General features: G+C 47.6%; 1 protein-coding gene across 1 annotated transcript; it reads right to left on the bottom strand.

The window, feature by feature from the left end:
- Positions 1-4,035: 4,035 nt before the first annotated feature.
- On the bottom strand, positions 4,036-4,755 carry LOC117088516 (mucin-22-like). Its single transcript, XM_033219811.1, has one exon. It carries the CDS (start codon positions 4,753-4,755, stop codon positions 4,036-4,038), a length of 720 nt encoding a protein of 239 aa, XP_033075702.1.
- Between the last annotated feature and the right edge of the window lie 10,127 nt (positions 4,756-14,882).

The raw sequence follows: 14,882 nt of genomic DNA, 5'->3' as shown, positions 1-14,882 counted from the left end.
CTGCCCACTGAAAATATTTCCCTCCACCGCTATCCTTCAGGGATGTCCTAGAGAGGGGCTGTAGTGCTGCAACTGTTCACTTTCGGGTGGTGCCTCCATATCGTGCAGAACCATCTGTGAACTAGGCCCTAGTCTTCTCTTCCTCTGTCAGCTGAGCATAGGGAACTCCCCATGAGGTCATCAGTACAGGCTGGGGAAGAGAAAGCAGGGTGGCAGGAGTGGAGACCATGGACATTTGAGCCACTTCCTCATGTAACTTACTTGTGCCTTCAGCACCTGTTCGAGCTCGATCATGTGTATACCACTTCCATTTGATGATGGAATGCTGCCGCAAGCCAACTCACTTTATAGCTAGATGGATCAGAAAGCACCCAGTTCATGATAGGTAGTTCAGGTCACATGGTGACTTGATGACCCATAGTCAAATATTCAGTTTCCACCAAAGCCCAGTAATAGGCCAAGAGCTGTCTCTCAAAAGGAGAGTAGTCATCTGCAGAAGATGGCAGGGCCTTGTTCCAAAATCCTAGAGGCCTCTGCTGTGATTCACTTATGGGGGCCTGCCGAAGGCTCCAAACAGCGTCCCTATCTGCCACTGACACCTCAAGCACCATTGGATCTGCTGGGTCATATAGCCCAAGTGGCAGAGCAGCTTGCATAGCAGCCTGGACATGTTGCAGAGCCTTCTCCTGTTCTGGATCCCACTCAAAACTGTCAGCCTTTTGGGTGACTCAATAAATGAGCTGGAGTAACACACCCAAATGTGGAATGTGTTGCCTCCAAAATCCCAGTAAGCCCACTAGGCGTTGTGCTTCTTTCTTGGTTGTAGGAGGGGCCAAATGTAGCAACTTCTTCACCTTAGAAGGGATATCTCAACAGGTCCCACACCACCGGACCCCTAGAAATTTTACTGAAGTAGAAGGTCCCTGAATTTTAGTCAGATTTATTTTCCATCCTCTGGCACACAAATATCTCACCAAGAAGTCCAGTGTGTTTGCTACTTCTTGCTCACTGGACCCAATCAGTATAATATCATCAACGTAATGGACCAGTATGATATCTTGCAGAAGCAAAAAGTGATCAAGCTCTCTCTGAATAAGACTATGACACAAAGCCGGAGAGTTGATATACCGCTGAGGTAGGACAGTCAAGGTGTATTGCTGGCCTTGCCAGCTGAAGGCAAATTACTTCTGGTGGCCCTATGGACAGGAATGGAGAAAAAGGCATTTGCCAAGTCAATGACTGCATACCAGGTACCAGGAGATGAGTTAATTTGCTCAAGCAATGAAACAACATCTGGTACAGCAGCTGCAATTGGAGTCACCACTTGGTTAAGCTTACGGTAATCTGCTGTCATTCTCCAAGATTCATCTGTCTTCTGCATAGGCCAAATGAGAGAACTGAATGGGGATATGGTGGGAATCACCACCCCGGCGTCTTCCAAGTCCCTGATGGTGGCACTAATCTCCACAGTCCCTCCAGGGATGTGATTATTATTATCATTATTTTACTATTTTTCTAGGTAGAGGCTGCTGTAATGGCTTCCATTTGGCCTTTCCCATCATAGCAACCCTCACCCTACCAGTCATGGAGCCAATGTGGGGCTTCTGCCGGCTGCTAAGTATATGCCAATTATGCATTCTGGCACTGGGGAAATGATCACAGGATGAGTCCAGGGACCCACTGGACCGACTGTAAGTCAGACCTCAGCTAAAACTCCATTAATTACCTGACCCCCATAAGCCCCTACTGTTTTTTGTTTTGTTTTGTTTTTTGTTTTTTGTTTTTTGAGACAGAGTCTCGCTCTGTTGCCCAGACTGGAGTGCAGTGGCACAATCTCAGCTCACTACAAGCTCCACCTCCTGGGTTCAAGTGATTCTCCTGCCTCAGCCTCCCAAGTAGCTGGGACTATAGGCGCAACCACCATACCCAGCTAATTTTTATATTTTTAGTACAGAAAGGGTTTCACTATGTTGGCCAGGCGGTCTTGAACTCCTGACTTTGTGATCTACCCACCTTGGCCTTCCAAAATGCTGGGATTACAGGTATGAGCCACCACACCCGGCCTCATAAGCCCATACTTTAACTGGAGGGCCACAGTGACATTTTGGGTCTCCTGGAATCAACATCGGCTCAGAGCCAGTGTCTAGTAGTCCTCAAAATGTCTAATCATTTCCCTTTCCCCAATACACAGTTACCCTGGCAAAAGGTCAGAGGTCTTCTTGGGGAAGGATGGGAGAAAGATTCACTGCATAAATTGTTGGTAATGCAGTGGGGTCCTTCCTCAAGGGGACCCAGCCTCCTACTCATTCAAGGGGATCTGGGTCTGTGAACTGGCTCAAGTCTGGAAATGGGTTGAGGGGCCGAGATTTTCTGTTTTCATAATTCAAATTAGTCTTTTGTCCATTTGACCTGGAAGTTCTCTGCTTGTATATATTAAGTAGGAATGCAGTAGGCTTCCTATCAGTTTCACTTCTAGGAACACAATGATTAATTAGCCAATGCCAGAGCTCTACATGAGTTAGACTATTCTGATTGCCACTTTACCTCTGCTGTCCATTATGTCACCTATGTCCACCTCGCCTTTGATGGTTGACTGCTGCTACTTGGCTGCTGCCACCTCTGGATCCAATTATTCCCATTGTATTTAAATTTTGCAGTTGACTGACTGCGGTTCCCACTGTTAGATCTGACATACAGAGAAGAGAAATTACAGGACTTTTCAGAGATGTAGGTGCTGCCCTCACAAATCTATTTCACAAAACATGGTCAAGGGTATATCTTCTGGACTCTCCCAGCTGGGATGAGTAGGTCTAAACTGACTACTCCACTCCACCATCCCAATCTTCCTAAGCCTTTGGATCCCTTCCTCTACATTAAACCAAGGGAGATCAGGCGTTTCCAGCTTGCTCACAATGGGCCATCTTTTAATCCATATTTTAGCTAACTGAGCAAATAAACTATTAGAACCCTTTTAAACTCCCCAAGCTGCAACATTAAATGCAGAGTCCTTATTTAGTGGGACCAAATCAATAAATTCAGCCTGATCTAACTCTATGTTCCTTCCACGATTATCCCACACCCTTCATATCCATTCTAATGCCTGTTCTCCAGATTTCTGTTTACATAAATTAGAAAATTCAAGCAGTTCTTTTCGAGTGCATCTCCTCATGGGTCACACTCTCAACCTCGCCTCTAGAAGCCCTCCAGGAAATGATACCTAACAGTGTACAGGCTTGACTTGAGACAGGGCAGAGATGATAGAAACAGGTGAAGAGCTGGTGGTTGCCATCGGAATTAAGATGTGTGTGATCAGAGAAGACACACACATTTAGTACCTGACACAACTGTGTTGGTGATGGTCTGAGTAGAAATGTCAGTGACCTTGGTGGGCACAAAAGTGGTAGAGACAGTGGTGGAGGTTGCAGTGGCCCCAGAGGCTGTGGTAGAGGCCAAGAAGGGCAATGAGGCCAAAGCGAAGGCTGTGGAGGTCACAGATACTGCTGTGGATGGCATGGTGGTCTTAGAGCCTGTGGTGGAAGACATGCTGCTTCCAGACCCCGAAATGACCTCAGAGGCTGTGCTCACAGCCATGTTGCTTGTGGAGGCTGTGGTGGTCTCAGAGTCTGTGGAGGAGGCTGCTGTGGGCACAGATACTATTATGCAGGCAGTAGGGGTCTCAGAATCTGTGAGGGAAGCCGTGGAGGTTTCAGTGGCTGTGGTGGTCTCAGATCTTGTAGTGGAGGCTGTGGTGGTCTCAGAGCCCATCATGGACAAAAATTCTGCAGTGTTCTCAGAGGTTATTGTGGAGGTTGTTGTGGGCACAGACACTATTGTGGAGGTAGCGGGGGTCTCAGAGGCTGACATGGCCTCAAAGGCCATAGTGGAGGCTAGGATGTGGTGGACACAAATATTTTGAAAGAGGATGTGGTGATGTCAGAGGCTGTGGAGAAGGCCTCAGTAGTTTCAGAGGCTGAGGTGGGAGCTATGGTAGGCACAGAGGTTATCATTCAGGCTGTGGGAATCTCAGAATCTTTGCTAGAGGCCAATGTGGTCACAGACTACAGTGGTTCCTGAGGCTGTGATGGAAGCCAGAGTGATCTCAGAGCCTGTGGCGGTTTCAGGGGCTTTGATAAAGACTGCAGTAGGCACAGATGTTATCTTGGAGAGAGTGGTGCTTTTGGAGGCTATGGTAGAGTCCATGGTGGGCACAGACTTGGTCACGGAGTCTATGGTATTCTGATAGAGTGTGGTGGAGGCTGTGGTGGACACAGACGCTGTAGTGGTCTCAGCAGGCATTATGGTGACTGTGGAGAATCCAGACTGTGTAGTTGTCACAGGAGCTTTGGTGGAGACCATAGCGGTCTCAGAGCCTGTGGTCATGGCTGTCGTCGCTTCAGTGGCAGAGGTGGAGGCTGTGATGGTCTCAGAGCTTGTGCTGCTTTCAGAGGCTGTAGCGAAGGCTGTGGTGGGCACAGATGATACTGTGTAGCATCTGGTGTTCTCGGAGCCCATGGTAGAGGCTGTGGTGGGCACAGATGCTGTGGTGGTCTCAGCAGGTGTTGGAGTGGCTGTAGAGGGCACAGACTCTACAGTTGTCCCAGAGGCTTTTATGGAGATTGTAGCGGTCTCAGAGTCTGCGATGGGGGGAGGCTGTGGGGTCTCAGAGCCTGCAGTGATTTTAGAGGCTGTGGTGAAGACTGTGGTGGGCAGAGATGTTATTGTAGAGGTCATGGTGGTCTCGGAGGCTGTGGTCATGGTGTTGGAGGCTGTGTTGGGAGCTGTGGAGGGGTAGATGATATCACGGATGGTGTGTTGTTCTTAGGGACTGTGGTGGACACAGATGCTGTGGTGGTGTCAGTAGGTGTTGGAGTGGCTGTGTGGGGCACAGACTCTGCAGTTATCACAGAGGTTTGAGTGGAGACTGTAGTGTCCTCAGAGGCTGTGATGGCAGCAATGGTAGTTTCAGACATGGTGGCCTCACAGGCTGTTGTGTTCTTAGAGCCTGAGGTAGAAGCTGTGGTGGGCACAGGTGTTACCGTGGAAGATGTGGTGGTGTTAGAGACCGTGGTGAAGGCCAGGGTGGACTCAAGGGCTGGGATAGAGACTGTCACTGGCTCAGACACTGCAGTGGAGAACCTGATGGTCTCATACGCTGTGGAGGAGACTGAGATGGTTGCAGAGCTCATGGTGATCTCAGAGGCTGTGCTGGAGGCTGTGGCTGACACAGACATTGTAGATGACGTGATGATCTTAGAGGCTGTGCCGGAGGCTGTGCTGCTCTCAGAGCTGGTAGTAGAGGCCACAGTGGCACAGATGCTGTGGTGGAGGGTGTGGTAATCTCAGAGGCTGCAACAATAGCTGTGGTGGCTTCTGAGCCTATGGAGGTCACACAGTCCATGGTGGAGGCGGTGATGATCTCAGAGGTCGAGGTACTCTCAGAGCCCGTGGTTGAACCCATTGTGGACACAGACTCCACCATGGTCTCAAAGGCTGTGGTGGGCCCTGGGGGTATAGTCCTCCCTGAAAAATATCAATTTTTAGTCAAATATGACACCCACCTTTATATTTTTGATATTTAATTAGGAGCATTATGCATATCTCTTTCTTGTTTCCTTTAAATCAGCAGAACTACTGGTGTCGTTACCTTTTATTTGGAATCATGTATTTTAGAGGCGCAGCATTTGCAGTTTTCTCTGGCAGCTAAGGGCCCGGTTGCTGATTCAGCTATGCTTCTGTAGTGGATGAGTCACTTGATCAATCTGCTTGGCACTTTGTCCTTTCCGCCACAACGTTTTTTGGCACTGTACTTGCCTGGGTGAAATGAAACCTAATCTATGTTAAGGAGGCTCCACATTATCTCTCTGTGTGTTATAACACTAAGGATAATTGGATCTCACCAGATTAGGGGAAACTGTGTTGTTTGAAAACCTCATCCAGGGCCAGGCACAGTGACTCACACCTGTAATCCCAACACTTTGGGAGGCCGAGGCGGGCAGATCACCTGAGTTTGGGAGTTTGAGACCAGCCTGACCAACGTGGAGAAACCCCGTCTCTACTAAAAATACAAAATTAGCTGAGTGTGGTGGCACATGCCTGTAATCCCAGCTACTCAGGAGGCTGAGGCAGAAGAATCGCTTAAACCTGGGAGGCAGAGGTTGCAGTGAGCCGAGATCACGCCATTACACTCCAGCCTGGGCAACAAGAGCAAAACTCCATCAAAAAAAAAAAAGAAAGAAAGAAAGAAAAAGAAAGAAAGAAAGAAAGAAGAAAGAAAGAAAGAAAGAAAGAACGAACCTCATCCAGGTCATCTGGACTGATCAGAAGAATCCCCTTGCCTGGGTGGAAGTGACAAGGAGGTCATAAGAGGGCAGCTTGAGCAGAGACACTCTGGTGCAAGCCCTCCATCACTCTTTGGGACATTCAGCACACGATTCCTGCCTGAGGAGAGCCTGTAGGTTCTCACATACCATCCCAGGGCTCCGGGGTGTAATTCACAGGAGGCCAGATTTTGTCCAGCCTCTTCAGGTGGTCAAGGTTGATGAGTTGATGAGTTAGGCAGTTTGTAAAGAGACACAAGGAAATACCAGGGGGAAAAGTCCTTGAGAAGATTTCTTTTTTTTTTTCCTTTCCTTTCACTTTCTCTTTCTTTCTTTTTCTTTCCTTCTTTCTCTTCCTTCCTACCTTCTTTTCTTCCTTCCTTCTTCCTTCCTTTCTTCCTCCCTTCCTTCCTGTCTTTCTTACTTTCATTTATTTACTTTTCTAGTATAAAGTACTAGATCAAGTGGTAGCACTGGGAAGGGATTAGAGAAGAACCTGGGGGATTAATCTTGGTTTCTCTCTAATATACACTCTCTGCATCCAGGCCTCCTCAATCATTTATTCAAACATATTCCTTAAGAACTTTCTATGGACCACATGATGTGCCAGGCATGGGACACAGTGACTGAAAAGTGGATACAGAGCTTATATTCAAATAAGGGAGACAAACCATGAATAAGTAAACAGATGATGTCCAAAATGAAAAACCTATGCATAGCTGACTGGGACTCTTTCAGGGGCCAAAAGGAAAAGTCTCTCCCATCCTCCATGCAGGACCATGTGCAGGACCAAAAGAGAAATGAGAGGCCTAAAGCAAAGAAATACCTGCAGACTGGTTTTTTAAAGTGGAAGCCGTATTCTGACAGTGCCCTTCTCAATATGGAAAAGCAGCATTTCCGAGCAAGTTGCCACAATGTTTTCTTGTTTTTTTTTTTTTTGAAACGGAGTTTCACTCTTGTTGCCCAGGTTGGAGTACAGTGGTGCAATCTTGGCTCACTGCAGCCTCCGCCTCCCGGGTTTGAGTGATTCTCCTGCCTCAGCCTCCTGAGTAGCTGGGGCTACAGGCACACGTCACCACGCCAGGCTAATTTTTATATTTTTAGTAGAGATGGGGTTTCACCATGTTAGCCAGACTGGTCTTGAACTCCTGACCTCAGGTGATCCGCCCACCTCAGCTTCCCAAAGTGCTGGGATTACAGGCATGAGCCACCATGCCCAACCTAGTTGGCACAATATTGAAGGAAATACAGAAACCACCAGCCTGTGATGGATCTAAAAAACAGCAGCCCTGACACAGCAACCTCAGAGGCATTGGAGCAAGCTGGAAAGCTCAGAGAAAATGTAGACCCAGAAAAGGCTGTATAATTATACCAACAAACAGCAATGCATTTAAAAGTGTGGAATGCTTCAACACACGGCTGAATTGTTAGGAAAAGCCTCAGGAGTGCTAGTATAAGGATGCAGGATTGATGGGACAGCACTCTCTATTTAGAAACAAAAATATTTATAAGGAAACAGAGTTATCCAACTGTAAGAAAACAGCCGCTCAAGTATTAGCTCCTCTACATAACAATGACTGTGTGGCTGGGAAAGCTGTGTCAGGAGAGCTCCAGCATAGCAGGAGTCCATGGAAGTGGCAGCTGAGCTGTGCTAGAACAGCTTCCAGAAGGGTTTGCCCAGCAAGACCAAGTTACGCATCAGAGGTCAGTAACTCCACTTTTCAAGTACATGGGCAATGATTATGCTAAACTCAGCGTGAATTTAGTAGTTCTGGGACACAGTATCAGGAAGAAATCACCAGGGATGATTGTACAACCACATGAATGTACTTAATGATACTAAACTTTACTCTTATAAATGGTTAAAATGGTGTATTGTATGTTGTGTATATTTTATCATGGTTAAGAAAATAAGAAGAAGGAGGAGGAGAAAGCAGAGGAGGGAGAGAGAAGAGGAAGAGGAAGAAGAATCAGAAGAAAAAGGAGGAGGAGAAGAGGAGGAGGAAGAAAGGAAAATCAACAGCTACCCTGGCCAAGCCTGGTGGCATCAACTTTGTCGCTGTTGCTCAGGAAGACAAATATTTGGGATTGTGCAAGTATTTTGCTATGCAAAAAGGAAAGGAAAAATTCTGACATGGCATTTCATGGACATGGAGCTTGTTTAAGAGTACTCCACACTTCATTGCATCCATGGTTTTGAATGCTAATAAAGACTCTAAGGCTGGGCATGGTGGCTCATGTCTGTAATCCCAGCACTTTGGGAGGCTCAAGTGGGTGGATCACCTGAGGTCAGGAGTTCAAGACCAGCCTGGCCAACATGGTGAAACCCCGTCTCTACTAAAAATACAAAAAATTAGTCAGGCGTGGTGGTGCGTGCCTATAATCCCAGCTACTTGGGAGGCTGAGGCAGAAGAATTGCCTGAACCCGGGAGGCAGAGGTTGCAGTGAGCCAAGATCACGCCACTGCACTCCAGCCTGGGCAACAGAACAAGACTCAGTCTCAAAAAAAAAAAAAAAAAGACTCTAATTTTTAGTTATCAGTTCTCCAAATAACCTATCTGTGTCTGCTACCTGGAAAGCATTTTTTTCTTTCCATAAGAGCTTTCCTAAAACATAAGCAGGAGTTAACAGTAAATGGACTGTCAGGTTTTCATACAGTTTATTTTAAAACTTATGAGCCAAATTCTAGATAAATTATGTTTTAAACAAATGAAACAATAGGTATGGATATTCTTTTCTCTTGGGTCATGTAACTTACAAAATTTCCTTTGCATTTTATTTTATGATTATTGCTAAAATTAAGTTTACTGATTTTTAAAAATTAGAATTTAAAAAAAAATTTGGTTTTGTTTTGAAAAGAAAATGTATCCCTCCATGATATTGGATACTGTCTTAGTCAGCTTGGACTGCTATAGCAAATACCACAGACTGTGTGTCTTAAACAATGGTAATTTGTTTTCTCACAGTTCTGGAGGCTGTGAAGTCCAAGATTAAGGTACTGGACAACTCGGTTCCGTGTCAGGGTTCCTTTCTGGATTGCAGATGACTGCCTTCTTGCTGAGTCCTCACATAGTGAAGACAGAAAGAACTCTCTCCTTTGATAAGACCACAGTTCCATTGAATTAGGGCACCACTCTTTTGACCCCATTAACTTTAATTACTTCCTAAACACCCTATCTTCAGATATAGTCACACTGATGATTAAGACTTCAACATATGAGCTGGGCACTGTGGCTCATGCCTATAATCCCAGCACTTTGGGAAGCCAAGGCAGGAGGATCACTTGATATCAGGGGTTCAAGACCAGCCTGGGCAACATAGTGAGACATGGTCTCTACTAAAATTTAAAACAAAAAGAAAATTAGCTGGACATGGTGGCAGCCTCTGGGAGGGGTGAATGCTGAGACGAGAGGATCACTTGAGCCTGGGAGATCAAGGCTGCAGCGAGCTATGATTGTGCCACTACACTCCAGCTTAGATGACACAGCAAGCCCCTGTCTCAAAAAAAAAAAATAGAAAAAAGACTTAAACGTCTTTAGGGGGGACACTGTTCATAGTAGATATATTTAAATTAGTAAGTCCTTTCAGAGGTGAAATTGGGACAGGAAGCTATTTTGAGCCTTAAATATTCTTTAGCTCAATAAAAGATGCAATTTAAGGTCTCATTCAAAAAAATCTATGAATTGCAATACAATATGGACACGATGTTTAAATCTGTACATGCAAATACTGGGATAAAAAGCTAAAAGTTAAAAGTCGTTTCCTCTGAAGAACAGGAATCGGACATGAAAAGGGGGAGGGTGCATCCTTGCTAGTTTTTGCAATAAGTCTATGGAACTACTGGACTCTTTATACATGGATTGCTCTGGTAAAACTTGCAGAAAAAATACATACAGAGAGTATGCGACAAGGACATGAAGATAGTGTTGTAGGGGATTGTTTGAAGAGGCTTGGTGATGAAGAGGAGCTGATGGGGGCAGGGCTGAAAAGATGTGGGTGGGGGTCTGTTAAGCAGAGCAGAGCTTTCCAAAGTGTGTCCCTGGACCACATCAGGAGTGCCTGAGGAACTTGATAATTTTTTTTTTATTTGTTTATAGAGACAGTATCTCGTGATGTTGCCCAGGCAGGTCTCTGACTCCTAGCTTTGGGCAATCCTCTCACCTTGTGCTCCAAAAGTGCTGGGATTACAGGCCTGAACCACTGCATCCAATGGACCTCTCCATTTTATTTATCTATTATTTTTTTGAGACAGCGTCTCACTCTGTCAATCAGGCTGGGGTGCAGTGGCACCATCTCAGCTCACTGCAACCTCTGCCTCCCAGGTTCAAGTTATTCTCCTGCCTTAGCCTCCCGAGTAGCTGGGATTACAGGTGTGCTCCACCACGCCTGGTTAATTTTTGTATTTTTAGTAGATACAGGGTTTCGCTATGTTGTCCAGGCTGGTCTCAAACTCCTGACCTCGTGATCCGCCCACCTAGGCCTCCCAAAGTGCTAGGATCATAGGCGTGAGCCACCGTGCCAGGCCTTTGGGAATCTACTTTTTAAAAATACTCTCCTCTGGGTGCTTCCTGTGCATACCGCTTAGGGCTTATTTGGCTGGTGATGGGAAGGAGCCTGTAGAGGAAGAAGTAAAAACTGGAAGGGGAAAAAGCCCATGAAGAAGGCAGGAGAGGTGGGATGGGGGTGCCAGAGCCACAGTGCACCAACACTCCGATGTTAGTGGGGGAGAATGGATGCTAATGACGGCAGCTTTTTAGACTTGATGGTGGGAAGACGAGAAGGGGCCTGACAGTATTCTGCACACCTGTGCCTCTCTTTTATTATATGCCTTCTTTGTGTGATCTCTGCCTTTCCTAGTGAACTTTGAGCTTCTTTGAAAGCAGGGGCTGTTGCTGCTTTGTTCACTAATTTATCTTCAAAACTAGCACAGAGTAGATGCTCAAAAATGTTTGCCAGATGAACACATGAATGTCATGTTCAATATGACATAACATCCAAGTGAAGATATTATTGAAAAAAATCTGAAAATAAAGGACTGGTTTTCAGAGCCAAGGTAGCAGTATGAGTCTGGAAGTTGCCTGTTGCAGTAATAATTTGGGCCTTTTAAAATGAACAAGCTCACAGAGACGCAGGGAGAAGAAAAAGAACAGGATGTGCAAGGCAGTCTCCAGAAGAGTGCCTGGGATAGAGCAGTGTGTGAGAGGTGGCAACGTGCTCACAACCCTTGCTCTCGGCGCCTCCTCAGCCTCGGCGTCCACTCTGGCGGCGCTCGAGGAGCCTTCAACCCGCCAAAGCCCCTCTCTGGGCTGGCCGAGACTGGAGCCTGCTTGCTGGGAAGTATGGAGGGATAGGCGCGGGCTGGCACCGGAGCTGCGCGCGGCGCGCTTCTAGGTCAGCGCGAGTTCCGGCGGGCGCGGGTAAGAGCTGAGCTAGACCTCGCACTCAGAGTGGCCGGCCAGCCCCGCCAGCCCAGAGCAGTGAGGGGCTCACTACCCGGGTCAACACAACAGAGGATGCGCCGGGTCCCCCAGCAGTGCCGGCCCACTGGCGCTGCGCTGAAGTTCTCGCCGAGCCTCAGCTGCCTCCCCGCGAGGCAGGGCTCGGGACCTGAAGCCCACCGTCCCCGAACACCCCACCCCTCCCCGCGGTGGGCTCGCCGCGCGGCCCGAGCCTCCCAGATGAGCGCCGTCCCCTGCTCCACGTCGCTCGGTCCAGTCAACCATCCAAGACCTGAGAAACGCAAGTGCACGGCCCGGGATTAAGCCGGCAGCTCTGGCGGCGACCACGCTGCAATGTTCACCGACGGAGGCCAGCTAGGTTCCTGAGTTTGGTGGGGACTTGGGGAACTTTTATGTCTAGCTCAGGGATCGTAAACGCACCAATCAGCACTCTGCGTCTAGCTCAGGGTTTGTAAATACACCGATCAGCACTCTGTCAAAACAGACCAATCAGCTCTCTGTAAAGTGGACCAATCAGTAGGATGTGGGTGGAGCCAGATAAGGGAATAAAAGGCTGCCTGAGCGAGCCATTGGCAAAGCGCTTCGTTTTTTTCCGTGCTGTGGGTGCTTTCCCTCCTCCCCCCCATCGTTTGTAATATCGTTGTTGGTTACTCTCTGAGTGTATGCTGGCTTTAGGAGCTGTAACACTCGCCGTAGCCGTCTGTAGCCTTGCTCCTAAAGCTTGACTGAGGCTACGAATCCCGAATCCACTGGGGAGAATGAAAAACTCCAGATACGCTGTCTTTATAGGTCATTAAGACTCACCACTTGGGTCTGCAGCTTTGCTCCTGTCAGCGCAGACCACGAATCCACTGGGGAGAATGATAAAACTCCAGAGAACGCTGTTTTCCGCTAACACTCACCACACAGGTTTGCAGCTTTGTTTTTGTCAGAGTAGACCACGAACCTACCAACAGGAATAAAGCCCCAGACGCGTGCGAACGTCTGTAATGGAACACATTCTGGAGAACAATCTTTAAGAACTGTGACACGTGCTGCGGGGGTCTGCAGCTTCATTCTCTAGGTCAGCGAGACCAAAAATCTACCAATTCCACACGCGAGAGAACCCCGGCAACAGACCTAAGAGAAAACACAAAGCAGTCTATTTAGTCTAGGGCTGTTTCTGTTCTAATCAAACAACTCTTTCTCACTTTCCTTTTATGGCATTTTATCCTACAGTGGAAGTGAAGGGGCTTTATAAATCTGCCTGACATTGTGGTTGTAGTCATTAGGTAGACAAACTTGAAACGTGGAAGAAACACTGAAGGCAGCAAGAAGAGGAATTAGGTAAAGTGGCTAGGAAAACGGGAATGCAGATTGAACTTCTCTCTAGGTCTCCAGGCTAATACAAAACCCATACATAGTTGCTGTATCTCTGGGATCCCAGGATGCCTACTTGTCTCTATCCGGCGATTATGAAGGCCGGCTGAGGATCTTAATTTAGGCAGTATTTCTGTAAGTGATATATTCATTTGGCTTGGCTTTAAACCTGGAGCCTAGCTGTAATAAGGATTTAAGGATGATGCTGAAACTAGAATTTTCAAGTTAGATACAAAGGATTTGTCGAGCAGCCATTAAACCCACGAAATACAATGCAGCTGTTTGCGTTCATGCTTACAGCGGAGCATTGGAAGGGGAGGATGATGGTGGGTTTGTTGCAAAGTAAAGGGGGGGGGTCCAAAATCGTGGTTAGTACTGACTTGCAGAAGGGTGAAAAAGTTCACCTTTGCTTGCATTTTGCTTTCGCTGAAAAAATGAGAATAAGCAAACAATGGGATAGGAACCCTTGTCTCCTTCAGACTTGTGTCCTTCGTGTCCTCTCCAATTGATAATTCACTTACCAATTAAGATTCCAAAGAGAAGCATCACCTGGATGCAGGAGGTGGGAGGTAATTTCCCTCACCTCATCTCGGAATAATCCACGTGGGAAGTTATCTAGAGTGCCTGGGTTCTAGAGCGGAGATGGGTGCCAGAGGGGGCCTTGATGCCTGGTGTCTCAATGGGACGTGAAATTGCAGGAAGAATTAAAAACTTGCCAGGAGCAGGGTTCTGGGATGAGTAAGATGAGTTGGGGTAGGTTCCAAGACAGTGGGGACTGGGAACGCTGGATTCCTGGTTTCTGAGGGTTGCTCCCACAATGTCTGGCTCAATTTCTTTTCTGACTTGACCATAGCTGTGGCATTTATAGTTGCCACGAGGCAGGGGAGGTCACAACTTCTGGACCCTCCCTCTCCAGGGAGGGGCATCTTAAGGCCCTGACAACATGAGGGAAGAAGCAGGGAGCAGGAGAGAACAAGGGGATCAAATCTGTGAGAGGAGACGAGACCCACCCTCCCAGCCACAGGTCAGCAGAAACCGGTTTTCTCTGGGGATGTCTCATTTCTGGGACAGAGGCCTTTGTAGGAGGCAGAGGGGAGAAAAATGGAGGTTACTGTGTCCCAAATCATTGGATCACCTTATTGTGCCAGCACCTCTCCAGGGACAGCTGGGCACTATGAGGGGAGGTTGCAGAGCCTGTGAGTGTCAGGCCAGTTAATGTGTGTCCCGGGACAGAGGCTGGCAGAAAAAAACCCTGCCCTGGGATACTGGCGGTGAGGCCAGAAGACGACTCTGGACGTTCAAGGGACTGGAAAGGGAGGCCTGGACTCTGGAAGAAGAGGCTGGACACACTCTCGCAAATCTAAATTATACCCTGTTCCTTAGGTGGTCTATATAACAACCCACCCATCCAGATGGGGCTGCCTCGGTGTTAGAACCTGGCTCCACTGAGGAACAAAGTGAATGGAGAAAATAAAGCAAGTCTTCTGTTCCATAGGAGCCGTGTGGGTTTGAACAGGGGTCTTCTCTGAGCCTCGATTTTTTCATCTATAAAACAGGCCTCATAACTCGCAGGGTGATGGGAGGTTCACAGGTGCGATGTAAGTGAAAGCACATCACAAACGTGCGTCAGTTTTATGGCCAATGTCTCGGGGGTAGGAGCGACGCCCAGGCCTGTCAGTGCGGGCCCCCCTTCCCGGGGAACTGAGCTGGGAGGAGGGGATTCGGCGCTGTCGGGCTGGAGCGCTGC

Source organism: Trachypithecus francoisi, unplaced genomic scaffold, assembly GCF_009764315.1.
Source record: "Trachypithecus francoisi isolate TF-2019V2 unplaced genomic scaffold, Tfra_2.0 Lachesis_group10, whole genome shotgun sequence".
NCBI lineage: Eukaryota > Metazoa > Chordata > Mammalia > Primates > Cercopithecidae > Trachypithecus > Trachypithecus francoisi.
Note: the sequence above shows the minus strand (reverse complement) of the source record. Positions and strands in the feature narration are given on the sequence as shown.

Excerpts from the sequence above, each read along its gene's own strand:
- LOC117088516 (XM_033219811.1), bottom strand. The coding sequence starts at position 4,755 with ATGACCACAGCCTCCGAGACCACCATGACCTCTACAATAACATCTCTG.